At 39.3% G+C, this 16,999-nt stretch overlaps 1 protein-coding gene across 1 annotated transcript; it reads right to left on the minus strand.

Annotated features, from left to right (window-relative positions):
• Positions 1-9,677: 9,677 nt before the first annotated feature.
• cts12 (cathepsin 12) lies at positions 9,678-13,586 on the minus strand. The gene is made up of 8 exons (XM_077226312.1): positions 13,473-13,586; positions 12,306-12,463; positions 11,861-11,983; positions 11,527-11,691; positions 10,881-11,102; positions 10,616-10,784; positions 10,030-10,135; positions 9,678-9,795 (listed from the first exon to the last, which is right to left on the minus strand). The coding sequence occupies exons 1-8, from the start codon at positions 13,477-13,479 to the stop codon at positions 9,696-9,698; spliced, it is 1,050 nt and encodes a 349-aa protein (XP_077082427.1). The 5' UTR covers positions 13,480-13,586; the 3' UTR covers positions 9,678-9,695.
• Between the last annotated feature and the right edge of the window lie 3,413 nt (positions 13,587-16,999).

Here is a 16,999-nt window from a genome sequence, read left to right on the forward strand (position 1 = left end):
TTGAGGCAACAAATTGACAACAATACCATCTTGCACGCCGGAAAAACCAGAAAGAGTTTAGTTCTAAACAAGTTAACAGCAACAACCTTTAGTAATTACAGATTAGATGTGAACACCTGGAGTGCAGCAGTAGCAGACTAGTTATATGTCAAAGGATACTTATTGTTGACAGCTCAGTCACACTCCGTATGCACCACAGAAATGTTGTCTTCTGCTTTTATACAGAGCACGGAAATGGTTGAGCACCCACGGAAAAATACTAGATATTCTCCATTGGTTTTAACCAATAAAAAATCTATTGCAGCTTTCAGTCACGATTATCTTCACGCCTTTATTTCATGAGATTTTTGAGTTGTCTTTTTTGCCATGTTGATATTGTCCTAACCACTCTATGCAGATCAGTTTCCCTTATGTAACAGCATTTAAGCTTGTTATGACCACAGATCAGTGGTTATCATCAGCTCTCGCTGTTTCACAACCCATACTTTGGTGATAATATCAGTAACTACACACTATCAGTTTTAAAAGTTGTGAGAAATTTCAGTATCTGTAATTTGAGAAACGTCTGGTACGTTGTGAATTTCTTTAGAAATCAAGTCTCTGTTGACATGCTAGCATCAACCAAACTGCGCATTTGTAATGTGAATCTTCCCTTTCTTTATATTCCAAAGGTACTCTTTTGAGATCTTGAGACTGTGGAAGCCATCGGAGTTCACTAAACGTCTTGAGCATGTGTGAATGCTTTATGCACTGAATGTTCTTGGTGTTTCCTTGTTGCTCAAGAAGGGTTGCTGCACACTTTTTTAAAGTCTAATTTAAGGCTTTTTAAGACCTTTTTAAGCCCTGAAGAAATCAAAATTAATTCCGTACATTAGGGGTGTGCAATATTGACAAAAATATTTTCAAAGTTTTCTTGATGATAATTAGATGATATTTTACTGATTGTGTTTTTGTACTGGTACCATTTAGGCCTGTTTGTTGACAGCAGACTCACGAAGATATTCATATTTTTCATATTCAATGCAGTGGTCAGTTCACAGTAGTGACAGAAATTAACATTTTTATTAAGGGGCAATATTTCCCACCTTAAATTGATTTCCAGGGGCATTTTCACCTATAAATGGACATTTTTTTCTAAACTTATTTAGGGGTTGCCTATATGCATCACCTTTTATGTCAAATTCTAACATTCCAATTAATTCTATTAGAATACACAAAATCCATTTTGTAGTGCAGAGGTGACACAGAAGCAGCATCAGAACTGGCATTAATTTATTTACAATCCATATACAATTGCATAAATAAATCTATGAGATTATTTTTTTATTCAATATTTAATTATTTCTAATTTTAACTCTTTAATTAAAGGGCAGGCCTACTTTAAATATGAAACTAAAATGTTTATTATATAAATGTACATAATGTTTATTTTAGGTTTCATACATTTAAATACACAAAAGTAGCTACTAGCAAAAAAATGATTTGGGGGGACGCTAGGTAGGCCCCCACCAATATTTTATCGAACTCCTTTCAGGGTTTTCCTGCATGGAATTACGAGGCAGCCGCCTCCGGCTCTCAACAAAACTCGGCCTGTGGCCATTAAGTTTGCCGATAGTGCTGCGCGGGTCGGGCGAGACAAATAATAATAAAAATTAGACTATATTCAAATGAATCGAGGATGGATGACAGATAAATCATTATAATGTGTTGATTTTAATAAAGACACGGAACTCTTATCATGGTAAAACGAAATGAGCGTCACTCTTTTACTTTCGTTTTCAACAACGTAATTCTCTTAGAGAAAATCAATAAAGGAAACATATCAGGGCATTTACTAGAGTTGTAATTTTTCAATGTAAATTATTTAATTTGGAGCATAGGCTACATAAAATTAGAGGGAAAAATGCCCTATTTTAAAGGTAAAAAATGTATTCTGATAAGAGTGTTTGCCAACAGTGATGTAATGAAACATTGACAATTTTACTTTGAAGGGAGTAAAAAGCCTCTGTTTAGGATATTTGTAACGTAGTGCTTTAGAAATAGCGATGAGGCTGGATCCAGACGCAGTGTGGCTTTATTAACAAACTTAGACAGGAACAGGATTCAAAGACTCAGAAACAGGACTCAAGGATACAGAAATAACCAACGTTAACATCTATCATACATTCAACAACTCACAAAGACAGGGCAGGAACATAGGGCTTAAATAATCAGGGACAAACGAGCTAACAGGATAACAAGGGGGCGTGGGAAAATCAGAAACACCTGGGAAAACTAATGAACAAGACAGGGAACCAAAGAACATGACAGGACACAAACCCACATCGTGACATAACCCCCCCCTTAAGGGCGGCTCCTGAAGCCCAAAAAAACAAACAAAAGTCCAGGAGGGTGGTCTTGGGGGAGGGATGGGGGGCCAGGCCCATGCAGGGGAACGGTACCTGGACCTAGGCAAGGCGGGCCTGGGCCGCAGAGCGTGGGCGGACCAGACTGGGCCGAAGGCCAGGGCGGAGCAGGACGAGGCGAAGGCCAGGGCGGAGCAGGACGAGGCGAAGGCCAGGGCGGAGCAGGACGTGATGGCGGCCATGGAGGTGAAGCCCCTGCAGACGACCATGGCGGCGCAGCCCTCATGGTCTCCTCACTGGACCCTTGGCCCCCCCCCAAAAAATACTTGGGGAAATCCACGGGTTCAGGAAAGCCCTCCCGGAGCTTGAAGGGCGCAGGCAGGGCGAGGCGCAGAGGCGGGGCCGGCAGGGCGAGGCGCAGAGGCGGGGCCGGCAGGGCGAGGCGCAGAGGCGGGGCCGGCAGGGCGAGGCGCAGAGGCGGGGCCGGCAGGGCGAGGCGCAGAGGCGGGGCCGGCAGGGCGAGGCGCAGAGGCGGGGCCGGCAGGGCGAGGCGCAGAGGCGGGGCCGGCAGGGCGAGGCATCTGGGAACGCCCTCCGGAGCCTGGCGAGCAAAACGAGTCCTCCTCCTCCTGCGACGGCGCTTCACTGGGCTTGAAACTTTCACTTGGCTGTATTCACTTGACTTGGAACTCGACTCACTTGACTTGGAACTCGACTCACTTGACTTGGAACTCGACTCACTTGACTCGGCGGCACTTGACTCACTTGACTCGGCGGCACTTGACTCACTTGACTCGGCGGCACTTGACTCACTTGACTCGGCGGCACTTGACTCACTTGACTCGGCGGCACTTGACTCACTTGAATCGGCGGCACTTGACTCACTTGAATCGGCGGCACTTGACTCACTTGAATCGGCGGCACTTGACTCACTTGATTCGGCGGCACTTGACTCGGCAGTTGACTCACTTGACTCGGCACTTGATTCACTTGACTCGGGACTTGACTCACTTGACTCGGTGGCACTTGACTCGGCAGTTGACTCACTTGACTCGGTAGACTCGGTGGCACTTGACTCACTTGGCTCGGCGGCACTTGACTCACTTGGCTCGGCGGCATTTGACTCACTTGGCTCGGCGGCATTTGACTCACTTGGCTCGGCGGCACCTGGCTCGGCGGCACTTGACTCGGCGGCACTTGACTCGGCGGCACTTGACTCACTGGATTCGGCAGGGCTCACATGAGGCGCAGGCTCGGCGGGGCAGACGAGAAGTGCTGGCTCGTCGGGGCTCACGTGAAATGCATGCTCGTCGGGGCTCACGTGAAATGCATGCTCGTCGGGGCTCACGTGAAATGCATGCTCGTCGAGGCTCACGTGAAGCGCGGCCTCGGTTGGGCTTACGAGAGGCGACGAGAGCCCGGCAGGTGTCGAGTAGAACAAGCCCGTAATCGAGAAGAGATCATCCAAGGAGCAAGCCTGAGCAATATACCGGTCAAGAGTCCATTCAGTAAGATCCCTCGGCATCCATCGAGCGATCTTATAATCCAGCCCGTTCCAAAACAGGTCCATGAGCTGGATCTCATCTAGCGCTCCCAGATGGCAAATGGACAGAAAATCCTTTGCGTACCTTTGGACGGACTGGCCCTCTTGCAATAACGTCGACAGGTATTCTCCCAGAGCCCGGTTGCTGACAACTGCTGGATCCATTTCGTGGTGAGTTGTTCTGTAACGTAGTGCTTTAGAAATAGCGATGAGGCTGGATCCAGACACAGTGTGGCTTTATTTACAAACTTAGACAGGAACAGGATTCAAAGACTCAGAAACAGGACTCAAGGATACAGAAATAACCAACGTTAACATCTATCATACATTCAACAACTCACAAAGACAGGGCAGGAACATAGGGCTTAAATAATCAGGGACAAACGAGCTAACAGGATAACAAGGGGGCGTGGGAAAATCAGAAACACCTGGGAAAACTAATGAACAAGACAGGGAACCAAAGAACATAACAGGACACAAACCCACATCGTGACAATATTAAGGAAATGTAATTTTGGCCAAAGAATAACTTTTAATTTAAATAAATGTTAATTTTAAAAATCAGCCTACTTCAGTGTGATATTTTACCATATTATCATGCTTAACATTGAGAATTTGAAAAATTGTAATGATGATCAGATGCAGATCTAAATCAAAGAATATCATATGTTTGGGCGGTTGGATTATTTTTAACAGCGGATTCGGGTGACTCAAAGTGCACCAGATTAATGAATTTATCTTTAAAATGTACAAAATTTTCTTCCTGGGGGTGCGTGCCCCCAGACCCCCCTAGAGGTAACGAACTCCACCCAAATATTCTTTACTCCTGTATTAATAAACGTACGTTGAACTCAAAATAATGAACTGCAGATTTTAGCTATTTAATTATCACATACACCACCGTCTGCTCGTGGGTTACTTTTTTTTCTTTTTTTAAAGAGACCCCCACAAAGATGAAATCATAATTCGAACCCTGACTGCAGATGAGTATTGACAATTTTATAATGCATTTCTCAGAAAATCACCAGATAAAGCCTCCACATGCAGTGCCACAGTGGAAATGTTTGTTTTGAAAAGTGGGTCATCGGAAGAAATTCTGAATCATAATCGGTGTTTCGTCAAATTGAATATATAACTACATTTAATTTTTGTACATTTGGGTTATTGAATGTAATATTTTGTTTTATTATTGTAATTTACTTTGGTCAAGGTGAAAGAGAAAGACACAGTAATGGGTTTTTGAGAGTTTACTTTATTCACACATTGAATAAAAAGTGTGAAAAAGCTGTTAAATTTTTCATCATAGAAGAAACAACAGAAGAGTTGATGACAATGTTTTTGATTTACTGTCTGTCATTGATTAATTGGTTTGTGATTAATCATATGTGATAATTCAATTTGAAACAAACTACAAAGAGAACGTCTCAGGTTACGACTGTAACCTATGTTCCCTGAGAACTTGTTGTCTGAAACGCTTATCTAATCACGGCAATCCTATTGGCCGGCGACAACCGATGACATCATCACTAGTAAGACCCGGAAGTATATAAGGGGAGCCTGAAGAACACGTCTTATCGACATGTTGGAGAACATGACTTATAACAACTTATCGTCTGAGGGGACTGTTCAGCAGGCATCCCCGAGGCATGGCGAAAAGACGCAGTGTCTCGTTCTCTGTTCTTAGGGAACATATAGGTTACAGTCGTAACTTGAGACATTCCCTTTCGAAAGGGAACTCGCACTGTGTCAGAACGCTATGGGGAACGATCTACCCACGCTGCCATGCTGAGGGGAGTGCATGCCAAATTATGGCTGTGACAAAAAACGGCAGTTTCACTGAAATGCCGAAACCACTCCCCCTTCGGGTCACATACAGGCACTGCCCAAGCTATAAGCCTCAAAGAGGCCACCGATACAATGAAGGCCTACCATGGCTGCTCATGGCTTTGGAACCAACAACTTCCGTGGAAGGGGTTCCTTTAAGGGAATATGGCCAGGGGGTCCAAAGGAGTCCCGTCCAGTCACTTTCTGAGGGGACATGAATCAAACCCACATGCCACCAGGGAGGCTGACCTGGTCTAATTTAATGACCTAGTCTTGCCAACAACCTGTCTGTTTCCTAAACAGAGTCTCTAACATATTTTGCCTCACTTGTGGAGGCATCCGATAGAGAGGACTGCAGATAGGTGATCGCTCACAGACCGGATCATAGAGAATGGCATCCTAGAGAGTAGAACTCACCATAGCGCTTTCTAACCCTTGCGAACGAGGGGAGTAACTCTACCCAATCCTGGATCTACACAGTGCTTCAAGGCCATGAGGAGGCTGGGCACTCTGAAAGGGACCCTAATAGGGGAGCGCCTCCAGCTCTAGGGCTGATCTAACAGGGAGGCCTCGTGAGAGAGTCGACCTTCCGCTAACAGAACGATCCTCAGATTCTGGAACACTATACTCAAAACCTGATAAGTATTGACCAGGCTCTGGGCTAGGTTTTGCCTTTGCAATGCAAAGCATCCAACTCGTTGGGGATCCACCTTCAAGGGGGATCCCCAACGTCAGGCCTAACTACTTGATAGCGGGACTGTTAGCAGAGCTAGCCACAAAAGTCAGGTGCTCTCACAGACATCTCTGTGGGCCTGGTTATACTTATTTCACATTGCCAACAGGCAGTGTACTCAGGAAAAAGTGCTATCGACCCTTTAAAGAAAGGGGAGTACAGTCTTAAGGCCTCATTATGCTTCTGCGTCAACTCCACGGCGTAGCTACGTCGTCACTCCTACGGCGTCGTGGCTGTTTTATGGTTCTGCGTCAGGTTGCTTGCATCGTGGTGCATCTGACCAATCACAGCCCTTGTAGTCTGCGTCGCCTCGACGCGTAGTTACAATTTTTTGGAGGTGCACGTCGAGCTACGGCGGAGGGGTCGGAGAGGGGTTCGCGGCGACGCAGAGGGGTCTGCGGGGGTACGCCGTAGATTCGACGCAGAAGCATAAAACAGGCTTTACGCTACCGGATTATTGAGGAGGCCTACTGTAAGGCCTACAGCTTCCACTTTCATGGACGTCAGCCCGGGCAGTGCTTTTTAAACAGAGTCTCTAGTATCACTTTGCCTTACTTGTGGAGGCATCCGATAGTGAGGACTGCAGATAGTGGCAGTAATCACTCACAGACTGGATCATAGAGACGGGCATCCTGGAGAGTAAAACTCAGCATAGCGCTTTCTAACCCTTGCAAATGAGCTGAGTGACTCTACTCGATCCTGGATCTACACAGTGTTTCAGAGCCAAATTGAAGGAGTAACTCACAATAGGTCCAGCCTCAGGCTGATCCAAGAAACGCTTGGGGTGAGAGATTTAAATGCTTCAAATCTGTCAGTAGATCAGCCTGGTATGCTTGCAACCCTTTCATTGTGTGCAAGGCGTCACCATCCAGACCCACCACCGCGTATGCCCTGCCATTTTAGCGTGCTGTCATATTTTATTGGCTTAAGAGCCAGGGCCGGAGCACTTAGTGTCGATGCCTCTCTAGCCGTGAGATAGTTCGCGAACATTTCGTCACTTGGGGCATCGAAGGAGCATCGTCCCCTCAACATCAGCGTAGTTTGCTGATGGTGATGAATGCACTCTGAATACGGGTTCTTCCATTCCGGTCTCATTGTGTAGATCCGTCAGGAATGGAAGGTTCAAGAGAGCTGGAGCTTTATTGCTGGAGAAAACCATGCGTCAAGTCTGTCACGAGCACTCTCTTCCCTCACACGCTCCAACAACAGCAGAAGCCTTGTTTAAGCACGTTCCATAACACTCAACAGCTTAACATACGCGGTGCAGGGTGGCTGTGAGAGTTTGGGTTGTATTTCCTCTTCACCCTCATCAGTCATCTCCTGCTCTCTTGGGCTGGTTGTTTTTATACACAGCAGAGCACTCGCTGCTGTATCAGAGGACGTTAGTGACAACACATCCTCATCCTGCAGCTCACTCTCGAGAGCCTCTGAAGGGCGTGAGAGATTAACAACTCTCTCAAGCTTCTCAGCGAGCTCCCTCTGAAAAAACCCACGATTCCAGTCTCTGCTCTGCCTCAGCGCGAGCGGGACCTGAATCGCCTGGTACAGATGTCTGTCCCTCTTCCCTCAAGAAGAGAGCAGATGAGAGTGGAGTTTTCTCAAGGGAAAAACCTCTCAGTTGCACAAGCAGATCCCTCAGGAACTGATCGTGCATGCTCAGATCCCAAACAATAAACACACAAGCAGTGTGTCATCAAGTATCAATATCTTAGACACGGATGCACACAATTCTTAAAGCATTTTTCACAAGCCATGATTACCTTTTTGGAGTTTTCAGGTTGAAGCGTACAAACAAAACAGTCCCTGAACACGAAAAGATGTTGACATGTTCTCTAGACTCCCCTTATATTCTTCCGGGTCGTATTAGTGATGATGTCATAGGCTGTCGTCGGCCAATAGGATTGCTGTGATTAGATAAGCATTTCAGACACTGGTTTACGCGGAGGTGTTCCCCATAGCGTTCTGACGCAGTGCAAGTTCCCTTTCGAAAGTGAACAATTTCTTCCTTTCAATATAATCTTTTATCTGAATCGACTATTAACTTACTTGTTGCATCATTCCTCCCTCCAGTAGACGTCCGTTACTTCTGATCATAGTGGCCCATATTGAACATCATTAATGGGTGTAGCACTTCAGTTACGTTGCGCGCTACATGCTACAAACCTGATTTTTTTTTATCAAAGGTATCCCAGTATTTTTACAAAAAAAAAACTTAACGACAAAAACTGATGATTTGATCTAGATCAAAACCAAGATTGGATTTTGTGATCTAATCTGACTTCAGAATCCTTTTTTTTCTTTTGAACAACCCATTTTCAAGATTTAATCCAATCCGATAGCCGAAATCCAATCAGATTGCTTTTGAACAACTGGCCCCAGAAAACAAAGATGTAGACCAAGAATTCAAAGAAGAGTGGACAAAAAAGTATTCTTTCTGTGTTAAACTGTTTGTTCAGAGACTGTAGTGCTTGTAAATGTGATGAAAATATTATTAGACCCTTTAAATGTTCTTCTGCGTTTCTCTCCGTTCTTGGGAGTTTGTTGTCATATAGGTTTATATTTTTTAAAATGTATCAAGATACCCTCAACTCTGTTTGTTTTTTATCCCTGTGGTCATATTTAAGGTAATTTTATGTTGTTTTTTTTTTTTACTAAAATATACAATTAAATAATATAAAATAAAGACATTTATTGCTGTTGTATCCATAATAAAACAAACATTTGTGTGTTAAACTGCAAGCATAAGGCAAGGAGGCAACACATAAAGAAATATATAATAAAAGAGGAAGCTTGGATGGTCAGCATCTATAGCTGATGTTTGCTCTTTCTGTGAAACATACCGCTGCCCAGCTTCGAAGCAAAAAGCTGGATGAGTGAGTTGCACGCAAGCTTATATACCCATATGTCCGGGGTAGTGGCTTGTCATGCAAATCTCACTCGCCAATGTCCATTGGCTTGTTTTGTTACCACTTGAAGGCAATTGGGCTCCCAAGTGAGATCCCACTACATCAGTCTGTCAATGTAACGTCGAACCTAACTGACTGATAGGGAAGGAAAGTATTATAGTTTCAAAAACACACCTGGGGAAAGAAAAACACAAAATCTGACAAAACACACCTTAAGATGGACTGAACATGATCTGTGGCAAGAATAAAGTACAGCTCTGTATTGTAATAGTTGTACTAGTGCCCTAAATGAACTGATTTCTGACACAAAATTCAGACTTCATAAGTCTTTATTGGGAAATGTCTCACACAATGGGATAAAGAGCATAGCTGGCGATTCCGCAAGTGTTTTTGCCATTGCGTATCATTCTCATGTAGCCTCCCTCTCCCCATCCTGTACCCCAACTGAGAAAAGAAAGGAAAAGACAGGTCACACACCTAGAAAGGAATTACCCTGCTTTTTTGACATGTAGCCTACCCTGAAACATGGTATTTTATGTAGTAATTTTTTGTTACCGTAATCTACACTACAGGTGCACAACATTTAAATAGGTGTGTTTAGTTTGTTGTGTTGTGTTGCAAGCAGTGTACATGAGGTGTTGATGTACACATAAACCTAAATGAAGGGCGTTCTCTTACCTGTTTTTGATTATCCAGTAATCTTTGCCCTCCTCTGAGCCATAACCAACCACAAGCACAGCATGGTTGAGGTTGTTAGGGTTACAGTTAGATTCCTTGTAGATTCCTATAAATATAATATATAATATAAATGATAATATATATATATATATATATATATATATATATATATATATATATATATATATATATATATATATATATAATAAATAAATAGCCTACATATTTATGTATATTTATACATTTACGTTATATACAATAAAGAAAGAATCGTTTGACTTGTTATATAATAGTTCAATGTTATATAATAGTTAAATAAATAAATAGTCACAAAACATTAATATATTAAAACATATATATATATATATATAAATCAATGAATGATTGTTTTATTTCAACATTAAATAATATATATATAAAGAATAAAGAAATTGTAAAATAGTTAATATGATATTTAAAAATATATAATACAAATAGTATTTTTTTAAACAATAAAACATAAATAATTAGTAAATTATTATTTTATATATTGTTTTCATCTTTTCTTTTCAGAATCGAAATAGAATCAATAGAAGTGAAATCTTACCTGATCCGTAGAAGAGGAAGCTTGGATGGTCGGCATCAATAGCGACGGTGATTGGACCGACGGTTGCCACAGCGTCAGCCAATGCCTGCTCATCTCCGGCTGGGATGAACCTATAATCACTGATTCTGGCAACAACTGAACTTCTGTCATAGAAACAGGGCTGAATATCCTGGTAAACCATAACCAAAAAAATTCATTCAGTTTGGCCATCTCAAAAAAAATCATACAGTCTACTTCTCTAATCCGAACGAACAAGATCTATCACCGCTGATGTATAGGGGTAAGTGCCAGAGCTCTCCAACCCTTTATTGATCACATAATCATAAGCGTTGGCCATCCAGGCTCCGCTGCAGCCGTACGTGCCATAAGACCTGGAGCAGTCTACCAGCTGCTGCTCGCTGAGGGACACCAGCTGTCCCGTCCTCTTGAACATTTGGCCTTCGATGGCACCCGTAGTGCTAAAGGCCCAGCAAGACCCACAGTATCCCTAACAAAAAGGACAAATCCGTCTTTATAGCACCAAACATACAGTAGAATAATTTTCAACAATGTATATATCCCAGCTAACAGGGAACATTCTCAGTGCTTTGGCTAATGTTTGGGAAGGTGCTCTCACTGTTAAGAACAAATGTTATTACTGTATTGTTAATAGAACGTTCGTTCAAAGTTATCTGGTCTTTAATAATGTTCTCAAAATGTTAGCACGAAAACGTTATTTTTACATCATTCATGGAACATTTTTTCCTGAAAAGTTTAGTTGGACTCAAGAGAACATTCAGAAATAACGTTTTCGTAACTTAGTGAATGGCAACGTTAGCAAAAACTAGCTTATATTTTTGTTAGCTGGGATGACACTTTGGAATAAAAATAAGCATATGAATGATGATCAAGAAAATAGAAGAGAGTCCCACCTGGTCTTTGACTTCAGTCACATATCCCTGTGCTCGATAGTCAACATTGGTCAATCCTAGTCTGTTAGCATTTAAACTGAGCGTCTGAGCGGATGCAATCTTTCCTCTTCTATCTATCGGGCCATTAATTTTGGCACCCAGCAATCGATTGTACTCCATACTGGTCTGAAGAGAAGACAAAAATTAGATAAGATATCTGGACCCAATTTTTGTACATGATGACATCCACACCGCTAGGTGTCAGTATAAAACCACCTTTAACAAAGCTAATAAAACAGTTTCTCATAATGCTTATTATTTCAATAGGGTAGTTCTTTCAGTCGTTTTTACTTACGAGGTCACCATATTTGTTCATTGCCATGCTAAACGTTGACAATCCGAAACGAAAATCATCATTGTTTTTCTCAATCATCCTCATGTTTGTCTCCCAGATGGTCTGTCTCTGAGTGTTGTCACTCTACAGTTATAAAGTGAAACTTCATAAGAAATACAAACAAAAATGCAGTGCACAATGTATAGTATAACATATAATAATCTTATAAAAAAAATGTAGTGACTTAAAATACATGTTTATACAGAGTTAAGTGCCTCAAAAGCACAATAGTGGTTCAAACCTTTCAATTAAATTAGTTTTTAAAGGAACAGTTCGCCCAGAAATGAGAATTCAGTCTTTATTCACTCGCCCTCATGTCTTCGAAATGTTTGTATTCCAACGTGAGTGAATAACATTATTTGGGTGAACTGTATCTTTAAGCCACACACGAATGACCATAACTGACCTCTTCATCATATGATATTTCATGGATCTTTTTCCACAGCGTCCACTCTGAGACGGCCTCCTCTTCTGAATCTGCTGCCCCCTGCAGAGGTGCCCACATCAGCAGCGCAAACACTGCCGCTCTACTGAACAGCGCCACCCAGTGTGCTTGATAGGTATCTATGCAAAAGACACATTACATTTAAAAAATCAAAAAAAAATTTTTTTATTTTTTTATTTCATTTATCAAAAAATTTAAATTATGTATATATATATAATTTAAAAGAAATTGAAAAAAATATTTTTTATGCCTTCTATATATATATATATATATATATATATATATATATATATATATATATATATATATATATATATATATATATATATATATACCGGTATATATGAAAAAATGTATTTGCTTTTAATAAAAAATAAAAAAAAATAATGAGCCCAAGTTTTTGGCTCAGCAATTAAATTTAAGTAAATGTTTATAACTAAATATTTAACATAAAAATTTTAACAACTGAACTTGTTTATAATATTTACACCAGGTCCAAAATGAACTTATGGTTATTTGCTTCACCTCTTTAGATAACATGAAAATTCAAGTTTTTCTTTTCTTATTTTTCTTTGAATTCTTATTCTTAAACCGATTCACTTTTACAAACAAAGAAAGAAAGAAATACAAATATTGAGCATAGTTTAGTTTACATTTTTTTGGTTCAGCAATTTAATTTAAATAAACATTTATAACTAAATATTTAACATAAATATTTAAACAACTGGACATTTTTTTCAGTTCCTATTCTTAAACTGAGTTCAATTTTACAATAAAAAAATAAATAAATAAATAAACTAAATAAATAAATAAATAAATAAATACAAATACTGATCACAATTCAGGTTGCATTTTTGGTTCAACAATTCAATTTAAATAAAAATTTATAACTAAATATATAAGATAAAGTTTACACAACTGTATTTGTTTATAATATTTACACCAGGTCCAAAACGAACGTTTGGTTATTTGCTTTTTGAGCTCTTATTCTAAGACTGATTCACTTTTTTGGTTCTACAATTCAATTTAAATACATATTTATAACAAAATATTTAACATAAATACTTAAACAACGGAACTAAGTCATATTTACACCATATCCAAAGTTCCTTGACTACTTAGTCTTACCGAACATGTTGATGCACAGGCTCTGCAGAAAGTGGCTGTCTGAGCGTCTGGAGTTTTGTGCAGATGAAACTGCAGCATGTCTTCTGCATTATATACCTTCATACGGAAGGTGTGTCCATACTGTTATATTATGTCATCCTGCAAGAGGAAGGTACTAATTAACAAGACTTCAAATACTTAACCCTAACCAACAACTATCAAAACACTGGAATTGCTGCACATGAAACTCTCCTAAATGTCATCTTAGGAAATCAAATGTGTTCATATTGCACCTTTTCTTTTGTTATTGAAGATTTAAATCAGGACTGAGTCAGCGATGTTTGAATGCCTGACGTGTTTTGTCTGACCTGATTCTTATTTGGAATATAATGAACGTACTACTACAGACATTATATCCTTAAAGTATAGTCCAGCCACCCCAAGGCCTTTATTACGGGGGTGAATGCTGAGTCCTCTGTCTATCTTGTTCTCCAGCAGGCTGTGTGTTCTTCAGTGCTGTCATAATGGTATTCATAATTTAGCCCCATTATTACGGTTCATCCCATGATTGCCTCTGCGGGGCATATTTTGGGGCTTTTCATTATAAACAGTCTGTGTTGAAGGGTAGGTACAGGTGAACAGACTTACGATTTGCCTTACAAAATTACTTTGCCGTATTAAATGAAAAGGTTAGACTTTTGTTTTACTATAGCCTATTATTATATTACATTACATTATATATATTACTATTATAGTATAGCCTTTTATAGCATATGTATCCTTTATTTTTACTAGACTATATTTTTATATTAGTGAATAGCATTATACGATTTTCCTTATACTTTGCTGTAATACATAAAAATAGCCTAAATATAATTGTTATATTATATTATTTATTGTTATATTATATTGTTATACTATAGTGCATAACCTTACAATTTTCCTTACAAACTGTATTAAATAAAATAAATATAGAAAATATATTTTACTATAGCCTATATATTTTTTCTATAGCTATATACTATTTTATATTGTATTATATAAGTAAATTGAATTTACTTACAATTCTCCTAAAAAAATACTTTGCTGAATCAAAAAATAATACATATACATTTCATTACTATTTCATTTAATTTCTTATTACTTTTTAATAATTGTATAGCTATTATATGTATTTTTTATATTACATTTTCCTCACAAATTACTTTGCCATATTGAATAAAAATAATAAATACAAAAGTTCTTTTTATCTTTTTTATAATGACTTGACTCATTTAAACTTTTAAATATGAGAATTTAATTAAATATGCTCAATTTTTTAGAATATATCAAAAGTGATACAGACCCTCCCAAAATTGTAATAATATTCATTTTTTTCTCTTTTATGGGACAAACAACACTGTGGTATCAAACTATCAGACCCTTTTGTAACAATTATCATAACATTTAATAAAACGGTTTATGTAAATAAATATCCTTTTTGCCTTTTAAAGTAAAATAACTATATATATATATATATATATATATATATATATATATATAATAATTTCAAGTCTGATCAGTCGAACAGTTTCAGCGATTCTTTTGTCCTGAAGCAATTGCGTCATTAGCCTACGTCGTTCTTAACAAGACTTATGAAGGAACTTGCTGTTAATAATGGCTTTTTTCACTGTTTTATTTGTAACATTTCTTGTAACACGTTATTTGGCTATTAAAGTAACTTATTTCTAACCTCACCACCAGTCTAAACCTCGGTTTACTTTATTATATCTGCTCAATTATCAGTTTTCGGCTCATTACGATTTCTACTATTTAAAGTGCCCCTATTATGGATGTTTGAAAATGACCTTTCATGTAGTGTGTAAAATAGCTCTTAGTGAATAAAAAAAAACAAAGTTTTCAATCTGAAAGTGCACCGTATATATATATATATATATATATATATATATATATATATATATAAGTTATTGTCTTTCAAAAGTAAGAGTCGACTCTTGAGTCAATAAAATTCATCGTTTTTCAAACGACTAGAGCTCTGGTTGTGACATCAAGACGAAACATTAGCATATTGCCCGCCCACTTATTGCGCGCGCAGACACCAGGGACAACTTGAACCTCTCTGACACTGCTATTCCTGTGGATACAGCATCATGTCGAGAAGATCCTGTGCTCTACAATGTGAAGGTAAAGCCAGTTTTTTTTTCACTGCTCAAGGATGAGCATGTGAAGAATTAGTGTTTAAAATTCATCTTTACCACGATACCACAGCAGTATAATCATAAACTTCTGCTGTGTTCAAATGGGTGTAACAACCCCACCCAGTGGGATTATATATATTATACGACATATTATAAGACATACCCCGGCCACTGGGTGGGGTTGTTACACCAATTTGACGCTGAGAATGAAGGGACATGTTTGTTGATGCATCTTTCACACTCTATGGCAGGCAGGTGGACATATAATTACTTGACATGTTTAATCCTAGTGATTTCTTAAGTTATTCACCCTGTTGGCTGTGTACGGACGTTGTTTTGTGACGCTATTTTGTATTGAAGTCTATGGGAAGTCTAGTTTATTTTCCCCTAAAAGTGGGCGTGAATCTGTTCAGAGCATGACTGTAAAAAGGTTCAGAGACATGACGTTGCGCCGGTTGTGAATTACCTATAATAACTGTGTCTATTAATGCAGATTGTCTGTCGTTCCCACTAGGGCTACTTTGAGGAAAGATTAAGCATGGAGCAAGATTTGTTTTACCAATGATGTTCACCGTAATAAATTAGAAAAATACTTGGTAAATAAATAAGTAGCCTACAAGTAAAATAATCGGTTTGTTGATGAACATGCATGCACTTGTTAATGCTGATGGTGAGGAATAACAGTTGCAACATCTCATAATGTGTCTTATCTGAGTTGTGTATCACTGAGAAACGTCCTGCTCAATAGAGGTTCGGGTTGAATGAATTCTTCCGATGTTTCATAATTGGACTCACACTCGTATTTATATGGTAAAATCAACGTCATTGTTCGATACTGTGCTTAGTTTACAGTGTAGGAAGCCTCAGGACCATAGACAGTAAAAGAAATGGACACAGCGACCCCCTTGATTTCAACGGGGAAAAGTGAAGCCCATTAGAAACATTGACAATAAAAGAAGGACGAGGCAAGCAGAGCTGAGGTTAATGGACGTTTTTGTTTTCGACGCGCTGTACGCGGTAAACCAATCACAACAGACCGAGCTGTCTGGCCAATCAGAGCAGAGTAGCTCGCGGAAAGGAGGTATTTAGAGAGATCGATTCATCTGACGAGTCGTTTGAGAATCAATGAAAAATGTGGTGATGTGCAAATGTATAATATGAGAAAATTAACCTTTTTTTATTTTTTATTTTTTTACCTTTGATGCATGTAAACCTGTTGTAAGAGACTCCAAAACAATATTAGGAAACTTTAAAATAGCATAATAGGGGCACTTTAACAAAAAATGATTCTCGGTTTAATGAATCGGTTTTGTCAACTGATTCATATGAAAGATCCGACTCATAAGAACA

Source organism: Siphateles boraxobius, unplaced genomic scaffold (genome assembly GCF_051911475.1).
Source record: "Siphateles boraxobius isolate OS27281-9 unplaced genomic scaffold, OSU_SipBor_1 13, whole genome shotgun sequence".
In the NCBI taxonomy this organism is placed as follows: Eukaryota; Metazoa; Chordata; class Actinopteri; order Cypriniformes; family Leuciscidae; genus Siphateles; species Siphateles boraxobius.

Coding starts and splice junctions, on each gene's coding strand:
- cts12 (XM_077226312.1), bottom strand. Junction 11,103..11,526: donor TGACTGAAGTCAAAGACCAG/GTGGGACTCTCT, acceptor CCTTTTTGTTAG/GGATACTGTGGGTCTTGCTG. Junction 10,785..10,880: donor CTTACCCCTATACATCAGCG/GTGATAGATCTT, acceptor ATGGTTTACCAG/GATATTCAGCCCTGTTTCTA.